The sequence below is a fragment of the Cephus cinctus genome, unplaced genomic scaffold (assembly GCF_000341935.2).
Source record: "Cephus cinctus unplaced genomic scaffold, Ccin1 Ccin1_scaffold0462, whole genome shotgun sequence".
Lineage (NCBI taxonomy): Eukaryota > Metazoa > Arthropoda > Insecta > Hymenoptera > Cephidae > Cephus > Cephus cinctus.
In genome coordinates, this window is record NW_014333138.1 from 1,199,451 (window position 1) to 1,219,525 (window position 20,075).

The 20,075-nt window shown below is 35.6% G+C and overlaps 1 protein-coding gene across 9 annotated transcripts; it reads right to left on the reverse strand.

Moving 5' to 3' along the window:
• Positions 1-2,036: 2,036 nt before the first annotated feature.
• LOC107268002 (insulin receptor substrate 1-B) lies at positions 2,037-19,868 on the reverse strand. Of its 9 annotated transcripts, none has more exons than XM_025085220.1 (12): positions 18,992-19,868; positions 17,815-18,326; positions 17,070-17,215; positions 14,724-15,012; positions 13,016-13,132; positions 11,595-11,936; positions 10,400-10,809; positions 10,271-10,279; positions 9,011-9,429; positions 7,232-7,676; positions 5,868-6,102; positions 2,037-5,705 (listed from the first exon to the last, which is right to left on the reverse strand). In XM_025085220.1, exons 1-12 carry the CDS (start codon positions 19,015-19,017, stop codon positions 4,771-4,773), a joined length of 3,885 nt encoding a protein of 1,294 aa, XP_024940988.1. In that variant the 5' UTR covers positions 19,018-19,868; the 3' UTR covers positions 2,037-4,770. The 9 variants fall into 9 exon arrangements, with proteins under 9 accessions (XP_024940988.1, XP_024940990.1, XP_024940994.1 ...); XM_025085222.1 differs by having other exon boundaries at positions 13,058-13,132; positions 18,992-19,867; XM_025085226.1 differs by having other exon boundaries at positions 19,469-19,865.
• Positions 19,869-20,075: the final 207 nt, after the last annotated feature.

Consider the following 20,075-nt stretch of genomic DNA (forward strand, 5'->3'; position numbering starts at 1 on the left):
TAATTTGTTCCCTCATTTCTTCGGTGGTACAACGAGAAACCACCAATATACTGAATTTTTCATATTGGTGGTCTGTTCTGTCGTTTGTCCAGTGTTACAAAGAGAAACCACTAAAGTACAGCATCTTTCTGACTGGTCGTTTTTTTCGGTGGTACAACGAGGAACCACCACGTTATTTTGAGCTTTTCTGACTAGTGGGTTGATCAGTCGTTTCCACCATCTGAAAGCTCCGCGGCTGATTTTGGGGCGGGGTTGAGGGGGAACGGTGGTTCGCGCACTGGTTAGGATAAAAGGCTTGGTATACTTTTTCACAAAACTACCGTAGTGATTTCGAAGGTGGTGTGGTCGGTAATAGGATCTGCTAAGATTTGACTTTTCTGACAGACTATTTTTATCACGATAAGTGTCTAAGTAATAAATTCTTAACGTATCGTTTAATTATAGTGTTATATTTTTATTACTGGTCACATATGATTAAAAAACTGGAAATTATTTAATCATTTTACAAACACTAGTATGATGTCAATAAAACATGCTGAAGACGCGAGACAAGCGTATAAAAATAAGTGAATGATATGTACTAACCAATTGTTAAAATATTTATAATAAATAAGGTTAATAATTTTCAGTAATAAAAACGAGAGTCTGTAAACGCTTTTGTTAAAAATAATTTGACCTGATTTACAAGGTTGTAAATTTGATGATTAATGAATCGGAAAAATGTTTTTACTAAAATATTTAAAAATCTTTTAGTTCATACATACTGTTGTTAAAGTATCGTCAAAAAGTGTTCCACTTATGAATATTTTTGGTTTTTCAAAATGGAATCTTCGTAAATTTCAATTTATTTAGATAGGGCTGAAATTTATAAGAAATATTTCAAGTGTATTACGCAGATGAGAAATGCTAAAATTCGAAGGTTTAAATTAATTTCAAGTTTACAGTAGCACGTTGTGACATTCTTGAAGACGTTATACACTTTTTATCTTTCAATATGTTAATTCGATACTACGTAATATTTCGAGTATAGTATTGAAGTTTATCTCGAGTCGAATAAATGATACATATGTATAATTCGTCAAAAAGCAATTGTAATGGTTCACATAAACGAAATAAATCTTTAGTTGTCAATTGCATATCCAATTTCAGATAAAGTCAAAGTATTAGAATGTTTTCACATCTGATAACAATAGGGCGTCAAGTGCTGTCAATTATCAGAGAACTTGTCTCATTTCTACGTACTTGTTAGGAGCAAAGAAATGATAAACCGTAATGTATACTATGCATTTATTAATTATTAATATTATTATAATTAATAATATATATTGTATATTTATAGATATTTATTGATTTATTTATATATTTATATGATTACTTATACTTAAACGTTCCGTATGTATATATGTATAGTCGAGTTTATTTTTCAAGGTATTCAGGCATTTTATAATTTATACCATACGAAAAAGTGGTACAATAAAGATATATAAGTATACAGTTATGTATAATTATATATGTTTATTTAACAAGAAAGGACAAATAATATAAGTCGGACAGCAATGTCTATTCCTAAATTAAAGTTGTTCGTACGAATTAGACTTTTGATAAAAAATAAACTGTTCAGGAGAACGTAATACGCTTGGGATAATATGTTGTTAAGAAAAACATTTTTGTCAAAATAGCGTGCCAATGTAACTATTATCCGTTGAAAGTTCAACATAAATTGTTTTAAAGAAGATACAATAAATGTAACTACTCTAAATATTGATAACTTTTAAACAATCAGAGTAATAATAATTCAGACTTTCAAATTGTTTCTTGCAAATAATTGCAAGCACTTAATCACAACATCATTCTTTCAGACAGAATTATTTGATCAGATTTCTAGGAGTCATAAAATGTAAAGAAAACAAAAAATGTAGGTACAGGCATTGTAAAGTTATTGTGATTATGGCTATCGATGTCTGAAGTGAATAATAATCATACTTAATGATAATTGTAGTCCTTTTCATAATTGAGATTTATCTTCACTTCTTCTACACACAGTTTTGCGAAAAAGATATTTACAAATAACTACATAAAACTGATCTTCACTTTCTGCAACAATAATCATACCTGAACATTTACACATTGCCACACAATTCATTAAAAACAATATATGATTGCCTTACGAGACTCTAAATGTTAGAAGTAAAAAATCTGTAAAAATAAAATCCCATTACTGGAAATGCAAAGGCCTGAAAATAATGCCGATCTACGCAAATGAACTAATTATCTGAATGAAACATAAAAGCTACGTGCCCATCTTCAATTCTTGAATGCAGAAAATTATTCATGTTAATTGTTTACTAATAAAGATGTTATAGCAAGTTCGATTAGTTTTCACGAAATATCATTTAAAAACTTACTAATAATAAACATATTTTTCATGTTTTTATTAGATATTTAGTTATTGGCTCCATTTCATAAATTACAAATGCTTAAATTTTATCGGTCTGTTTCTGATTATGATTCTTGAATATAATTCAAATTTTCTTTTAAACCTTATCTAAATTTATTAGACTTTTTAATCGAATGCTAAGTTTACCCACATTTAAAAATGTTCAATTGATTCATTGCAATATTCCCAGAGCGAACACACTCGTGAAGCATCGGAAATACTTTATATGTACAATCGCTTTTGTAACTACTATTGCAATGACGTAGAGTTACACTAAGGACAGATAGCGGTTCACGAATTAAAATGTTTTCTACATTATAGCTGCAAGCGGAGAGATGAATACACTATACGATTAACGAAATTTGATCATTTGACAGTCCTGAATTTATTAATTCCTTCATTTTGAGGTTCGTTGAATTTAATTAATTTTATAGAATCTTCCGTGTGAACATGCATGTAATATATCTTCTATTGAACATCAATTTCTACACTTAAATAGATGCTTTTGTCAATAATCCCAATCACATTACGTCTCCCTTACAGATTCTTTCTAAAAGTGTATCGTTACGCACGTTTGCTTACAAATAAATTTTGCTAACTCTTGTTGTTATGTTCTTACATACCGGGTGGATACTGACTGAACGGCAAATTGAAAAAATTCCTTCGCAAAAATTTCTTTAGGCTGCAGGAAAATGACTTTTTATATTTACAGAACAAAAGCAATGAACATTTCTGTTTATAAAATAATAAAAAATGTAATTTGTCGTGACTTTTTAACCTCTAAACCTCCGAACATCTTTATATATATGCGGAACGAGTTTCTAAACATTTTTGCTTATTCAAATAAATTATACAGGGTTATTCACTACAAACGTATCAATTTCGTCGCAATTGAACGATTCCGTTAGTCGAGGCAGTGTGACCTTGTTAAATAAATGAAAACTTCTTAAGCTCATCATGTTAATAATGTTATGACGTAATATTTCATTTCTTTGTATTACATTGTTTTGATGAAATCACCCATTTGTCAACTTCAGCTTGTACGTTTCCCGTGACTAACCCTTTATATCACTTAAATATATCGAAAAAAGTGCGGCGGTCTAGAGGCTAATCTTCACGAGACATCGGCCTTTTTTCATAGCGTTTCAAAGTTCATATTCTCTTATTCATATTTAATATTTTTGCAGAGCGACATGTCCGTAAAGGCCCCCACAGACCATAGCATTCGCGATCGCAGTGGCGACGGCGACCATTGTCAGCCGTAACATATGAAAACAAGGGATAGCGTTATAACTAGTAGAATCTTCCTACAGAACACAGCGGTCCGGTTGGCCCTTTTCCGGTTAACCCGTGTACCGCATGTCGCCTTATTTCATCTTATACACAACAGATTCTAAATGGTTAAAATTACTGAGAAACTCCTGTCGAAAGCTCCCAATTCAACTGACATCTGCATTAACATTTTAGCGGCGACGGGACATTACGGTTTTGATGTGATTGGAAAAATCGCAACCGCCACCGCAATCACGTACTCTGTGAAGACCTTAATTCTTTAATGCCCGAACGTCAGCGTTTACCCCAAAGGAACTCAGATGGGCAATTGGTCAATGGCATTTTATCTTCCGATGCTAAGACTGTGTGTTAGTGCATCATTAAGGAAGGGATGGGAGGAGCTAAATACTCCTACTTCACGTTTTTGAGGAAACTGTAGCGAACCAAGAGATACAAATCATAGTTACAAAGGTGAAAATGGTGAAATTATTCGTCGTCCTATTTCAAATATAAATAGGACGACACTGTCACAACGTTCAGGCCCATGCACTAACGTCAACGCAGCACTGTACGCGGATTAAAAATTTTCTCCTCATTATGCCTTGCCGCAAAGTAAAAAAACGTTCGGTTGTTGAAGAGTTAGATTTAAATAACTTCTAATACCCCAAAGGTAAGTATGCACTTTCTAAAATAATTCCTGTTCACTTAAACTGAAAAGTATATACATTTGTCCACCAACTCATCAGTTTTCACAACAGATACCGAGAACAACGAATAACTGATGATATTTTCAATAACATAGATCGCTGGTTCAATAAGAGCGACTCTTCGAAGGTAAAAATCTTTCCATTACGGAAACTAGCAGCCGTACTTTAGACCTGATCCATTGATATATTTCAGTATTAGACCAATGAATCCACTGAGCCGTAGCTTTGAGTAAGAGTATTTTCCGAAAGAAAGAGAAAGAGGGGGGAGAGAGAGAGAGAATTCGAACTAGTGGAATTGACAATACTCTCGACGATTCGAACTCTGAAGAAGTTACGATGACAATCAGAGGACATTTAATTCTGTTTAAGCTTAGCGAAGTCAATCTCCGCATAGTTGAAACCTTCTTGAACAGCGGCTGGCGAAACAGGTGGTATACCCCCAACTTCCGGCAAGTCTAAACTGGCATAATGAAGAAGTGTCGCGCCTGGTTGTAGTTTTTCATAGCCTTCATTGTCCAGTGGACTGGGCGTCGGAGTTGGGGTTGGTGTTGGCGTTGGTGTCGGAGTAGGAGTGTCGTCAAACATCTTTGGCGATGCTGATTTCGCTTGGTTTGACTTAAATCCCGGGGGCGTCGGACTTGTTGCCGGAGAAGCAGTAACCAGTCTTGGCTTACTCACACTTAAGTCCGATAGTCTCTTTGAAAGTGGACTCAAAGAGTGGTCCTGCGAAACCAAAGACGATGATCCCGTCGATATTATTCGCGATGTATCCTTGACCATTGCAGTTGGTATATTACTCTCGGAATTCTCCATTGGAATAGGAATTGGACTCGGCACCGAGACTTTTCTTGCTCTCATAACCGCATATTCGCTACTCGAAGATGATTCGCTTGTCGATGGTTTAATCGATTCTGCTTGAAAGAAAAAAGGTTTCATGGGTGATTGAGGACTGTTTAAAGAAAACGGAAAAATCGTCGATGTAGAGCCCGTCGGTGTGGCCCTGGGTGGTGATGCTGGTGTACTCCCTAAGCTTTCAGACATTGGACTACCATTGAGTGGTAAGAAATTCGGGGTTTTCGTTGAATTGCTGCTGGCCTGAATCGCTATTGGCTGAGAACGCGATTTTTCTTTACGGCTGCCACCTCGAGGTCTCGGATAATTACGTAAATTTATTCCCATATTCATGTTTATGTAATCCTGCTCAGGGCGAGCCTTAAATGACATTTCCACGTAACCTTCAGGAGGAGGTCGTGGCTGAGGCAGATCCACAGGTGCTGTCCTCGTTCCTCCTAGATTACATAGAAATAATCGAAATTTGTATATCTCCCCATTAAATATTTTTTCAATATATAGAAACACGATATCCGAGAGACGTAATCAATTTACGATTTATTAATACGTAATGAAGTAGCTTACGTGGAATTGAAAGACAAATGGTATTAAAATATTACCTGGTGGACCTTTCATCTGAATATAATCCTCCTGGGCAGGGGAAGGAGCTTGTTTAGGACTGGTTCCAGTGCGAGACCAATCCATGCCAGTCATCCGCATATAAGGACCTTCTGCTTCCTCCACCGGTTTCAAAGTTGTAATTACCGGTTTTAAGATAGAAACCGACGCTGGTGCGTGGCTATGATTATGATTGTGATTGGCAGTGGTAGTATTGTTATTGTTGTTTCTATTGGCCTGGAATGTAAACAAAAAAGCTGTAAACATTTTATACGAAATTATTTTCTATTATAAATAAACAGATGACTGCTATTTAATCAATCCTGAATGTCTTTTTCAATTGGACTACACTAGCTCTATTCGGTTTATGTGTTCTTTACTATCACACGAGGAAGAGAGAGACTGAGATAGACTTAATGGAGCTGGTGCAGTCATTGTAGGTCCAAGAAAAAACTAAATAGATATAGTGTGATAATATGAGAAACGAGACAAATTTTATAGTCGTTTGTTTCAATAAATTTGTCTAACTAGTTTCCTCTTAAATGGATTAAGATATTGAACGAACATCGTCTGTCTTGTGACAAGGAAGCTGACTGAGTACATTGGAGACAATTGTCAAAACCATGAAGCAGGCGTAATTGTGTTCTCTATTCCAATTTGATATGTCCGAAAATATATTTTTTATGAATGTTATTTCTAAAAATAAAACTTTTTAATCCTAAAACAAGCTTTTTTGTTGTATAAGACCCGTAGGAATTAATTCAAGATAAAAAAATAATACTAATTATAAAAATAGCTTTCTCGCTTCCCACTTTAATAATTCTACTATATACCATACGGGCGGAGGGAATCGATGTACAGAATCAATGCAATAAGTTGGTAACATCTAAGAATCGCCATAATATAGTGAAGTTACATTATTTGGTACATAATAGCGAATTACTTGATACAGAAGAGTAACTTATTTTTAATTCTTATAGTTTAATATATATTTGAGACTTAACACACACACATCGTGCTGTGCCATGCAAATTTTATATAAAGCCACGTGTAACCTAAAGAATTGACTATTTCCAATTTAAAAAAAAAATATTTTACGTGTGGACTCATGGAGCTGATAAAAAGCAGTCTCAAAAATATGACTTACTAACACTTCTGACATGAGCATAGTGCCGCATAGCATGTTCCTGCGTACCGTTTATGCAACATTTATTAGCTGCCCTACATATGTATTAGATAGAGAGAACTTTTAGTGTCAATGAAAGCGCAAGCTGCTGTATGTTTAAAAAAAATTAAAACTATTTCTGTTAAATACAAATTTTTCTTTGACTCTAACTGAAAACAGTTTAATATATATAACGTATACCTTATTAATGCCGCTCATATCAACATAAGGGGCAGTGGTTGAATGTGGCGGTTGTCCAGGTGACATATCAACGTAGGAACTGGTATCGGAGGCAGTGGAATATGAGTGCGTCTGCAATTGCGATTGTGATTGCGATTGCGATTGTGATTGTGATTGTGAGTAAGAGGAGGGTGGCGACGAGAGAGTCGTAGGAATTCCAGGCCGAGTGAAATCTAATTCCATGAGATCTTCCATGCGTTCCGATGCACCGGAACATCCGGAATTGTGACCCCAAGAACTGGATAGCAGAGGTGCTGAGTTCGATTTATTGTTACTCGAGTTTTCACAACTGACATGTAGAGGTGCCGTAACGACGCTAGCCAGTCTTGCAATTTCTGGCCTCTTCGAGCGACTTCCTACAGAAAAGGCACGAACTCTACTTGCTTCCTGCGCCGCTATATCTAATCTGGAACAATTTGAAAAATTGCAATTAGTTTCAGCTCTATGAGTTACTTTTTTTTTGTACTATACAATATACATAGCAGCGCAAGGTAACGATCTATTATAAACAAGAAAGATTCAACATATTATTAGTGGTATCCACAAGTAATGTGGTTCTATTAAACTGTTAAATAATTTGAAAAAAATGACATTCCATATGGACACCCCGAACAAAATGGGTCGATAAATAATGTGAACAGACATTCGGAAGTACTTTCCTAAATAGCTAGAAAGGCGCCATGAAGTTAATGTGAATGAAGTGAACCACTGTAACACGCCCCTGTATATGTAAAATTTCCGGTAACATAGTGTCTTTACTGCAAATTTCAGTGTTTTACATTTTAAACAAAAATGTTTTGTTCTAAATGTTGGGATACGTGGGAATAACAAAACAGTTGTAAATGTTTAAAAAATGTCCGCCATAGAAAGGATAGGTAATAACACAGTTCATAAAACGCTTATCTTTGCAGTGCTGTACATCGTTATAAACTTGAATATTAATTTAATGAATTTTCACTAATACTAGTAATCTTCGCAATAAAAACCAAAGCATGATCTTTAGTAAACAAGCTATCCTCTATACAAATTAGGTCACAGATCCCACATCTAAATGAAATACAATGTAAATGCCTGGTGTACTGCACTGTTTGGTTATAGTCCAGCATTTCCTAGGTTAGGTTGGATTATGCTACATTTATAAACAACCGAATTGTTTAACGCAATGTTGAATTTCGAGCATTGCTAAAATTTTCCTTATCGCATTCAGAATGGAAATTCATAATGGTAACTTCATTTATTCCCGCTTGAGATATAAGACAAATTATTTAGTCCTTATTTCACAATTATGTATCTATTGTGAGGAAACGTATTTTCTTTAAAGCTGAGTAATTGCTTTTATATTATTTTTGTATTATTGAGAATTGCTAGGCGGAACTCCATCCTAAACCATAAACCTGTCCTTTACTCCTATGATTTATAACTTACACTGTTTACGCGTACAACAATAACTCCTTTCATATTTTGTAAAAAAAAAAGTTTCACTCTTTTCATCTTAAAAGATGACCTATATATTCCCTAATATTCTAGAAGGTATTCATGACTCCACCCTATCTATTACTTTGATTTGCAAGATCTAAACAAACTATAAGTTTGGCTGATAGTACAATATTTTACTAATAGGATAATTTTTGTATTAAAACGTTCCGTGCCGCGTGGGTCTTATACGCCCCACGTTGCCTGATCGGAAAGTAACAAAAAATTGGTCCGCCACGGAACATGTTACATAATCCTAAAAAGTACCTGTTTTTACGATGTCTATTAGTTGGTTCTGGTCTCGATCCCACAGAATACGCCCTGGTCGGCCTTGCTTGGAGATCTTCTCCAGGTGCCAGGAAGCTAGTGACTTTATCAAGGTGATACTCTGAAAACCTAAGATCAGTACTAGGCGTACCCGACGTGACGGAGCAACTACTGCCACCATGTTGAGACATATCGTCAGGAAAATGACCATTGTGTCCATTCACAGGATCCATGTCGACGTAGCCATCATCGCCGACAGGTGCCATGTGCACATAGCCGTCGGGAAGAGTGTTCGACTCTTCAACCAGAGAAGATGCTCTCGAGTGCGAGTGAACAGTTGTTGCAGGACTCATGGTCATGTAAGCCCCACCACGCCCGGGGCTTGAACTGCACGGGCTGTACATGTCCACATAGGAACTCTGCTGTCAATGTTTAGGATCATTACAACCGTAACTAACTTCTGATTTAAAACTAAGTACATCGTTTTCAAAGCATCGATTTTCCATAGACCGAATACGGATAATTCAAAATACTTTACAATTATTTTGGTTATTTTTTATTATTTTTGATAGTCCATCCAGAATGTGCAGTTACGTGAGAAAAATTATGCCAATAAGTCATTTATAAAAGTGTATCGACCAACGTCATGTCAATATTAGAATAAGATTTGGCATATACCACATACATATAGATCCGACAAAAAGTGCACCCTATTCGGCGCCATTTTTAGGGCGCCTAACGATATCCCTCCATGGAAAATCATAACAGGTTGTCGTAAAGTAAACTGAACTCAGCAGCAGAACTGTATTAACAGAGCATCAGGAGACAAGATATTCCCAGGTCAAATATCATTAGAAAATTTAATGAATAAGATAATGAGATATGTGTTCTGCGGAGCCACAGGGGATGGGAAGACAAGTTAAAGTCCATCCACGATTAATCTTTGAAAAAAACATTTCTCAAAAAGATTTTGATTCTACTGTGCAGCCTCAGCAATTTTCCCGACTAGAACAGGATAAGAGAGGTTATAACCTAGCGCGCTTAATAACACAGTTGCGTCTACGCTGTGCTCGTCGCATCTGTAAGTAGAGAAGCCAATCCTGGCAAAGTTCGAGGAGAGGCAGAAAATTAGAAAGTTCCAAATTAGGGAGACGGGACTGTAGTCGCTCCAAAATTGCACTTCTGCCACTGAAATTCATTCCCTTTGAGATATCCTGTATAATGATGAGACTGATGCGTATTGACGAAGAAAACACTCACGTGTTTTTCCTTTTGAAATAATAAAAGAAAAATAAGATTAGGCTAACGTAAAAACCAATGCTTTAGAAAAAGAGGCGAGGCCTTAATAATGAAGAGAGAAAAATATATCCGAGAGCACAAAATACTTACCTGGGAAGGCGAATGGGACTTGAAGTTAGGCGAGTATTTATGATGCTGGTGTCTGGTTGACCATGGAGCATAATCATCTCCATTTTCTTCCAGAATGACGGGTTCATCCGGGGTGAGAGAATGGCCATACCTAGAGGTTGGAGCTTCCTCTAGGATATTCTCGGCGCCATCGTCCATAGAGAGCGAGGATCCCGCAGAGTCCGTGGAACAAGCCCCAGAAGCAGGACTTATCGGCATCGAAGACACCGGTGGCGAATAGGAAAGTCCTCTTCCATAGATCGACTGAGGTCTGGGTACATGTGGTACCAAATGAGGTGCTCTGGGATGGCCCAAAACGGACGTCGGATGACCTTCGCTCGTTGTGCGAGCCCTCGATGGTAAACTGTCGCATCTATCTCGGATGTTCGTACCTGGAAAAATATAGATTAGCTATTTCCACATAAAATTTTTCAAGCAGTCGAAAGCAGAGACCGTCATTCCAGCATAGCGATGGTTAGTAGATGAATTAGATTTATAAAGATATGCCCGCAAATATTAATACACATGTAAATGAAGTATATGCCATGTCAAGCATTGGGCAATGATCCCAGCGGCAAATAGATGCCCTAAAACATAAATTTTGACCTGCGAGACAACTAGTAGGGGCAAACGATTGATTCAGCAATAAACTGGTAAGTGCCAATCATTGTAAACAGATAATACTGACTGGGTTGGATCGCCAAGATCAACAATATCGATCAATCCAATCGCCAGTTTTCTGTTTCAATTATTAAATTTCCCGAGTCTTTTCTGACAGGCGAGCTTGCGATTCGCTGTTCATTCTGGAATTGTATGCAATGACGTATTATGTATTTCGCTGCAAACATTTATGTGCATCGGCGACCGTGACAACCAATATTAAGACATACATATAAAATATTGATAGACAAATTATAAGGCAGCCAACAAAGAAATAACATATAGCAAATGGACAAATTGTATGTAGGGAAAAGGTGTCTGAGATGGAATTCATTTTTACGTGTTACTCGCTATGTGGTCTTTGACAATTTTCCCCTATGGATGGGTAGGGGTATGGATGGGTGTTTGACGATGAAATAGAACTGAAGGGCAACGAAGAATAAAGTATAGTGGAAATGTGAATCTAAAGAGAAAAATGTGGATAGAAGGTATGTCGGGATGAAATGAAAATACGTACAGCGTAAAACAGATCTTTTGGATGATTGAGTTTGACCGATAACTATTGCGGCTAAGGGCAGCGACAGGGTTCTCTGGTGAGATGTAGCGTTCGCAACAGTTGTGGCGGTGGTGGTGGTAGTAATGGTGGTGATATTGACGGTGGTGGTGGTGGTGGTGGTGGTTGTGGCTGTTGTGGTGGCTATGATGGTTGTCGTCGTGAGATGAATGGATTGGGAATTAGTAGCAGAATGGGGATGAGTGGCTACTGAGTGACGACGCCGATTGACAGTAGCGTTAGCATTCATTGCTGCACTCCCTGTGGTAGGCTCCGTCGAAGGCTCAGGTCCTGATGCGCCGAGAACTGTAAACCACAGAGCTCACTGTCGCGATGCCCCTTTATGCACAGACCAAACCAACCTTTTCCAGACCAAGATATTCAATAAGCTTCCCAAATGAGATATGATATCCTCGTAATGTAAGAATCTTTTCAAGACCAGAAATTGAAGAAGCATTTCAACTGAAGATGAACCATTGATTCCGAAAACTACTCGTGCAATCATATACGCTCCCTTTAGAAAGCTACAGTGGCACTAAACGATAAACCGAAATCGATCAGAAATTTAAAAAACTACCATGAAAATAAAAGATTTTGCTAATTTTTCTACGACGAAAATATATTATTTGCAACTACATATTCTCAGCACACTTTAACCATAAAAATCGAAACATCGAAGTTGTATGTGAATCAATTTTGAATTACGATGTAAATATCATTAGATATCTTTTTGATTAAGCATCGTAGAAAAATAATTCACGCTATCGCAACTTGTTAGTTGCGTGATTCACTAAAATGACTGAGAGTGAAGGAAAATTAATCTCGAAAATAACGTAAGCAAACAGAGTACTGAGAAAGAGTCAACAGTATCTCTGATGACACGTGTGTAGTATGCGACAGACACACCTCCAACAATTCTTAAAGCACCAAGTCCATAAACGCTTATAGTAGAGTAGAATTTTCAGTTGAACGTTGGTTCACGCTCCAAAAAATTAGATGCAACAAACAGTTCATCACCATTCAGCAATAGGTTTCCAACAAACGGGAGCGTAAACCAGCGAACTAAATAACATTCATCCGTCCAAGAGTCACGCGTTTGCCTAGGTTGGTCGACTAAAAGGTAACTTTGTGTAATTTTGTTTTTATTTCAGTTTCTGGATATATCCAAAAGTAGCGGTTCAATTATTCATCGTCGTTATTAGCCGCCGTTAAGAGAATATTGGTAAAGAAAAATGCATACAAACAATATTTGGGCGTATATCGTGAACGGATCTGAGGACTATCTCGAAGTCAAATAAGGAGAAGCAAGAGAAGAAAATAAACAGCAGATATAGAAAGAAAGAGAAGAAGAGATAGAGAAAGAACTCTTATGAGAGAAAACAGACCCATGAGTGTATTGGAAGAGAAGGTACTCTGTGATTGATTACTCTGTGAAGGGGCAGAGACAGGGACGATCTGCTCCCGCATTGGATCCACCTGCTCCTTGTGCGTCTTCTGTTCCTCTGTAAAGCCCGCAACCCACGTGTATTACGTGCTATTCATCGATATGAGAAAGCGTGCGGTCATCGCAAGAGGTTATAGTCCGGCACGAAGCGGAATATATTGAAAAATATTATTTGCCTTCGATAAGATAAATTATTTCGATTTTTTTTTTACTATCTTTAAGCCCTATAACAATTATTATGTGAACTCCATTTTTTCATAGCTAAAAAGGATTAGCAGTTCAAGATATTGTATCAACTAAAATCTATTGGATAACATACAATATGATGTAGACGAATCATTCAAACAAGAACTGCTGAGTGTCAACTCATACAAATGTTTATATTTTTTGTTCAAACTTCTAGCCTAACTATTAATTTTAGCACAAGATATAAATATTGTTATACTAATTATCTTCCCCCATTTATAGTAATCAATATTAAAACTTGGCATGTTAATGTAAAGTCTAAAGAATTATAAATGAGAGGCATTGAAGGATTTGACGACACAATTCTGGTACGAATATACAATTGAATGCATGAAATTACAAGCCAGAGAAAAAACTCATACGTGTTACACAAGTCAAAATGATACAGTGAGACATTCAATTAATCATGTACTCACCGTTTTTATATGTTGGTACCTACATATCTACAATTGACTGTTGTAAACGTGGTATCCTGTTATCTTATCATTTCTATGGAAGTTTGTAACACAAAAAACGCTTGATCCATATATCCGTTTACGTACATGTGTTACAAACATTGTTTGAATAAACAAAGAATCTGAATGTACAAAAAAATAATAGTTGAAATCATATTTTAAAACAAGGCGAACAAGTTACCAGTTTAGAGCATGTCATTTTGTAATTGTACAGTGCGCATCAAAATTTGTATCAAATATGTTCCAAAATATACAAGTAATGATTAACGAAGTATCACACTGCAAGCGGAATTGCAGTTTCCAACTAACAAAAAAAAAAAAAGAGTAATAGCACATAAAAACAATTCCCACAACTCCGCCATATTAAAGTTTTGGCCTAGTCTACTAATTAAAAAAAACTCGATTATGGCGGAATTATAAGTCATCTCTACCATCTTTCTAGTTACCAATGGATTTACGTGCTATCATATCAAAGTTGTTATAATTAACCTTCGTATACCCGCGTCAAATAGTGTAACACATGTACCCGCGCACGGTTGGGTGAGATCGAAAGTTCTAGGGCTATTTTAGTATGTTATTTAGTAAAATATCATCATAAAATTGAGTTTACTATTAGATGGGAATGTGTAAAACGTTTTCCGTTTAAAAAAAAAAAAAAAAACAAGGCAAACGTAAATCGTCGGTCTGACAGACCAATGCGCGGGTATAAGAAGGTTAAGAATCACAGAATGGAATATTAATAAAAATCAATTAGAGAAAATTAATGAATAGAAAAACACTAACGAAGCTACAACTAAACTAAATGAAAAAAGCTCGCAGGCGCTAGTAATCTAAAAATTTTTTAAATGTATTATATACAATGTGCTCCGCGACGAACCATAACCGATATTCGCTACGTTTCAGATAAAATATATAAGCGTACAAAATAATAAATATATCCTCGCTTACCCAAAGGTGAAAAACCATGAAACTTATGGCCGGTGTTTCGACGTTGAATAACAGAAATTGGTTTACTCGCTTCGTTAGCGGATGAGCTGCGCCCTCTTTGACGCGGTCCCACTTCGTCTTTGCTGCTACTCGAATTGCTCATGGCATTTAAAATTGCTGCATGCATGTTGTGAGCAATATTGTTGTCTTCAGCCTCCATCCAGAATTCACCACCGCCCGTTACGGCCGATCTGCCCACCTCCATGTAGAAGATTCGATCCATGTAACCACATCGTCTTATGCAGTTCAACTAAAAAATGAATTAATTTTTTTAAATGAATTAACGTTTCTGTAAATAATTGCGATATTATATAAATTCATTATCTTACTAAAAGTAAAACTTAGTGTCGCTCATTATGGAAAAGCAAAATAACAAAGTAATTGACACACAAAAAAAATAAATTAATTAGAAGTATTACAAGAAGACAAGATGGTCAATAAATACGTATCTCGTATTTACGTACTCCCAAGAGTTATTAGTCTTCAAGAGTCTAATTAATTTCGCGTAATAATCCTTCACGACATACGGTAACTATTTTAATTTTGTTTGTACAATTTCAAACCGTCGTAAACACATTAGTTTATAGTACAAAGAATATTGATAAGTAAATGTCATACGTACAATTTATTATAGTATATTCAAATCAGCATCACTATTTCAAAGTACAGTTGGTCAACGAGTTCAATGTGTTTCTTTGACAGATTGAAAACAATGAAGTCTATAGCAAGCCACACGAGAATCTGCATAGATTTTCGGATAAAAAACATGCGTGTGGATGGTTTTGCGCCGAAATATATTTTATTGTTCTATTCTTGGTATATATTTCCGTGGGTTTAGGGAAAGTCACTTGTGATTTGTTAAGAGTTGCAATGTTTTTGAACTGTCAAAAAGCACATTGAACTCGTGGAGCAAAAAACAGCAAAGAGAATCTATGATCTCCAAGTATTTATTGTTTGAGCAATAGATTATATATTCTGTTAAAATCAAGGTCAAGGGTAAATATCGTTTAATAGGACACACCCATGATTTTACAAAATACGGAAACACCGATACATTAGCGTACTGTATTGCGTTATAACAGTGCTATAATAATCTTCGTATAGTTATTATATTTTACCACCCACTTCTCTTATCTCAACGCAAAAAGATAAAAACCTGGAAAATTTCATTCATAACCGCCAAGGTACATATTTGTTACCTTTTGTTATTTTATGATGGATGATAGACTAGGTGGTTTAGGGATTCGTTAATCGAGACTAGAACGTACATTTAACGAATTGACAACAGTCACTGGGTATCATTCCACTTTGAAAACAAAATAACTTAGTTTTCCTTAAAGATATATGTTCATAGGATACAAATAAGATACCGATTTTGTTTGAGTTTCTACTTCACCGAAATATTACACATAGAGATCATTCAACGTCAGATTACATAGCTGTACTGCTTATATTTCTTGAAGAAACTATGTACTCCTAAATAGAAATATATATAAAACCTTGAAGAAATATATATATATATATATATAAGAAATATATATATATATATAAAATTCAGTCAAAATAATAAGAATATAAGATTTAAAAAAATAAAACATACCAGAGTTGACACTACTTTTTTATTTTGAGCGTAGATTCGATCGCAAAGAAATTTTATTGCCTATTATACTTTAGTGTGTTTAAGGTAACAAAGAATTCACATAAACTATAAAAGTCTTGGCATTTCTAGCATTTTATATCTGCGTCCTATTATCAAAGTTTAACAATCTCAATATTGCTTTAAAAATATTCTTTTTCCTTTAAACTTTTGTGTATGTGAATATTAAAGATGAGTTTATAAAATTTCATAGTCCAAAAGTAACTCCTGCAGATTTTTGATAATATTTAACATCATTTTTTTTTAATTAAGTAATCAAGCTGGAAATCAAACCATACATACTCGATAATTTAAAGTCAACGATGTTTTGCAACGAAAACATGATTCATACATTGTGCGATAATCACCACTTAAAACTCTAACGCTCGCTGAAAAACATCTCAATGCAATAATCACAGTCCATGTTCACTTCCGGCTAGTTTAATCATATATACTGCCTTCTTCCAAGAAGAAATATTAAAATATTGACACGAATCAACCTATTTGTCTATCACTGTTCGCACATTCACGTTATAATCATTGAAATTGAGTGCTTACATAAACATTGTTATTGAATTATTCAATACTCAAAAGTTAGCTCAGAATGTACAACTTTGCTTGAACACTTTTTGTATTGAAAAAGAAATATCTACTTAAATTAATAAACTTACCATGAATTCAATAGAATCGGCATTGTCCTTTGTCCCAATTTTTACTAGACTTAATGTTCGGTCGGTCAAGCACAGTCTATAAGGTCCATGAATATTTTTGCGTTCGCCCAGTCCCTTCTTCTGCATTGTCACTTGCCAGATGTGTTCTGAAAAGATATCGAATTATTTAATAGTATTATGTTACACATTCTCAAATATTTACTGAGCGGAATGGCTTTTCGTTAAACTCAATGTAATGAAAAGAATTTATAAGGACAAATCATTCAAAGTTTTGCACTCACAATTGTTTGTCACGCTTTTGTGGATGAATGGTATATATGGTATGTAGTAATATCGAAACTATAGATGTGGATTACATTTGTGGGTTATGCATAGGATATTACAAATACTTAATGAATATCAAATAGAATTGCTACGATTTTCAAAATTAAGATTCGCATATAACACAACTTTCTTTCATTATGTAGCGGTTGTATATCAATGGTTGAATTGCCTTAAAAACGAATTAACAAATTGATGTTACTATACTTGATTAAACTATGATAATTGCATATCATATTGAAACAATAATTTCTTTGAAGTAATTTCTATTTAAATAATATATAATTTATTTTTACATTTTACAAAACAAAATGGAACTAAAATAGTACAATCTACTGTAAACAAGATTTTAACACAATTAATAATGAAATGGGAAAATAAAAATGTTCTTTTAAAATATTGTAATAACAAATACAAATCATACCAAAAGTTGGCCTTGGTTGTTCTCCATCTGGAACATCTCCACTGAGTCGTAGCATAGGTTTTAACCAGTCATCAAGATCCTTTTCATTATCAAGGATTAAAGAAAAACATTCATCCTTTGTGTAAAGAGCAATAACATGTTTATGTTTAGTATCAACACGTTTGTTGATATTGAAGCAGCTGTGTAAGGATATGCTGCGTTTAGGTGGCTGTCTGTTTTCAAACTTTTTCTTACTATCGTAATATTCCAAGCACGCTGGGTACCCTGGTACTTCACCACGTAACACAAAATATTTCTTTTTAAGTGTCTTTAACTTTCGAAGATGTCCAGCACGAACAATTGGTCCTCCTGATGGAGAGACCAGGCCTCTGCCGCATGACATTGCCACAATAGTTAAGAAACCCGTTTTTGCAGATAACAGGAGCAATGTTGCTCCCTGGTATATTGTACCATTTATGTAGCACGTAAATGTGCCTGAATTGTTTTCTTTTCTAATCTGCAATGTTGCAGCCCTAGTTTAATAGAACCATTAAAATGTTTTAATTACTTTACAATGATTATTTAAAAACTAACATATGATTTTAAGGTTTATATATAATAAAGTATTTAGAGTTGGCAAATACTATTTGCAGCTTTGAACAGCCCAAGTAGTTGATGAATTTCAATTGGAAAGTTGTTTCATTTGTTGTGAGTAATTGTATCAAGGATCAAATTTTAAGTTAAATGCAAAGCATTCAAACATCCCAACTTGCCCTAATAGACTCAACCTTATGTAGAAACTATCCAAAGTCCATAAAGCATTACAAGCTCAATGAAATGATTTGAATAGAGATATAAAATAGAGGATTATCAAAGACAACAAAAAATCAAAACTATTGTGATCATACAATCTATATCGAAGTCCACATTCAACCGTTATCTTTCATTAAACACAATGATCATTGAGACATCTCCAATTATCCCTTTTCACAATTTAAAGTTATAAATCGGAGCACATAATCATATACAAAGTATTTGCATATGAAATTCACAGTTCTATGATGTAGTAGTACAGCAAGTTTCTTAGGTGAACTCCAGACATCTGAAGAATGATGATCATGTATCACGTTTTAAAAATATTTTGACATTAAAGCTTTAAAATGGGTATGTAGTATCATGGATAAACAGTGCAGGTCACCATAATCGTCGTAGCCCATACGCCATGATAGTCAATAATGAAATCCAGTTCGCAGCATCGTGATTTTTTGTGAATTTAAGCAGCTGATCAGTTGAGGAATCCGTGGCACAAAGTAAAAACGTAAAAGTCCACTTATAGAGCAAATAAGCTGGTGCCAAGGGTAGAAGAATTTTTCATGCGCAATAGGAACCAGCAGCAAAACACCAGAGGTGTTCCAGTAGTAAAGTCACATTTTGCGATATAGCGCAAATTGCTGGTATAACTCATGAAGAAAATTTGACGCACACGCGAAAACACTGGTAACAAGGTAAGTTTAATTAGCTTGATCAGTTCAGCAAGTTCATAAAGAGCTGGTTGGATGCTGTCGAGTCTCTTGCACGCAAGTATATACACTGCGCTCACATCTGCCCGAATCGAAAAATTCGGACACAAATATAGAGTAATTTATTTGCACTTGTGATTAATATCAGAACCTACTCTTGTCTTGATGTTCACTTGTGGCAAATGTCTTCATACGCACACCTGCAACACACTTCGACCCTCAGGCTGCGTGTTAAACGATGATTTTTCAACGGCACGCTATGCAATAAAATAGGCGTTCGTGTCCATCTTGGAAAGGTCATGTGTATGGTAAGCTCCGCAGTTGTAAACAAGCTGTACGCAGGCGCCAACCGTTCGAATGGCGACGACTCGATACGCGATACACGATACGCCGCCAACCTGACGATATACACGATACTTCCTACACGTTCGCTACCCTCTTCCTCCTCCTAGCCCGCCCTGATCATTTCGCTCCTCTTCTCTTCAACTCCTCCCGCGCTCTACGAAGCAACACACCCAACACACCTGAGCACACTACGAACGAAGCTACGCAAAACACACCCGACTGCGGCCACATGTCACATACATACGTCAGTTGCTCTCTGATTTCTTGGTGACTCCTTTCGATGTCATTTCTTTACATTTGTTTCCTCTTTACAATAGCATCTTAATAGCATTCGGTCCTCCTTCAATATTCATTTTCCTACCTTAACTCCCTCAAAAGCTATTGGTTTCATTAGGTATTACTTTCTTTATATCGTTT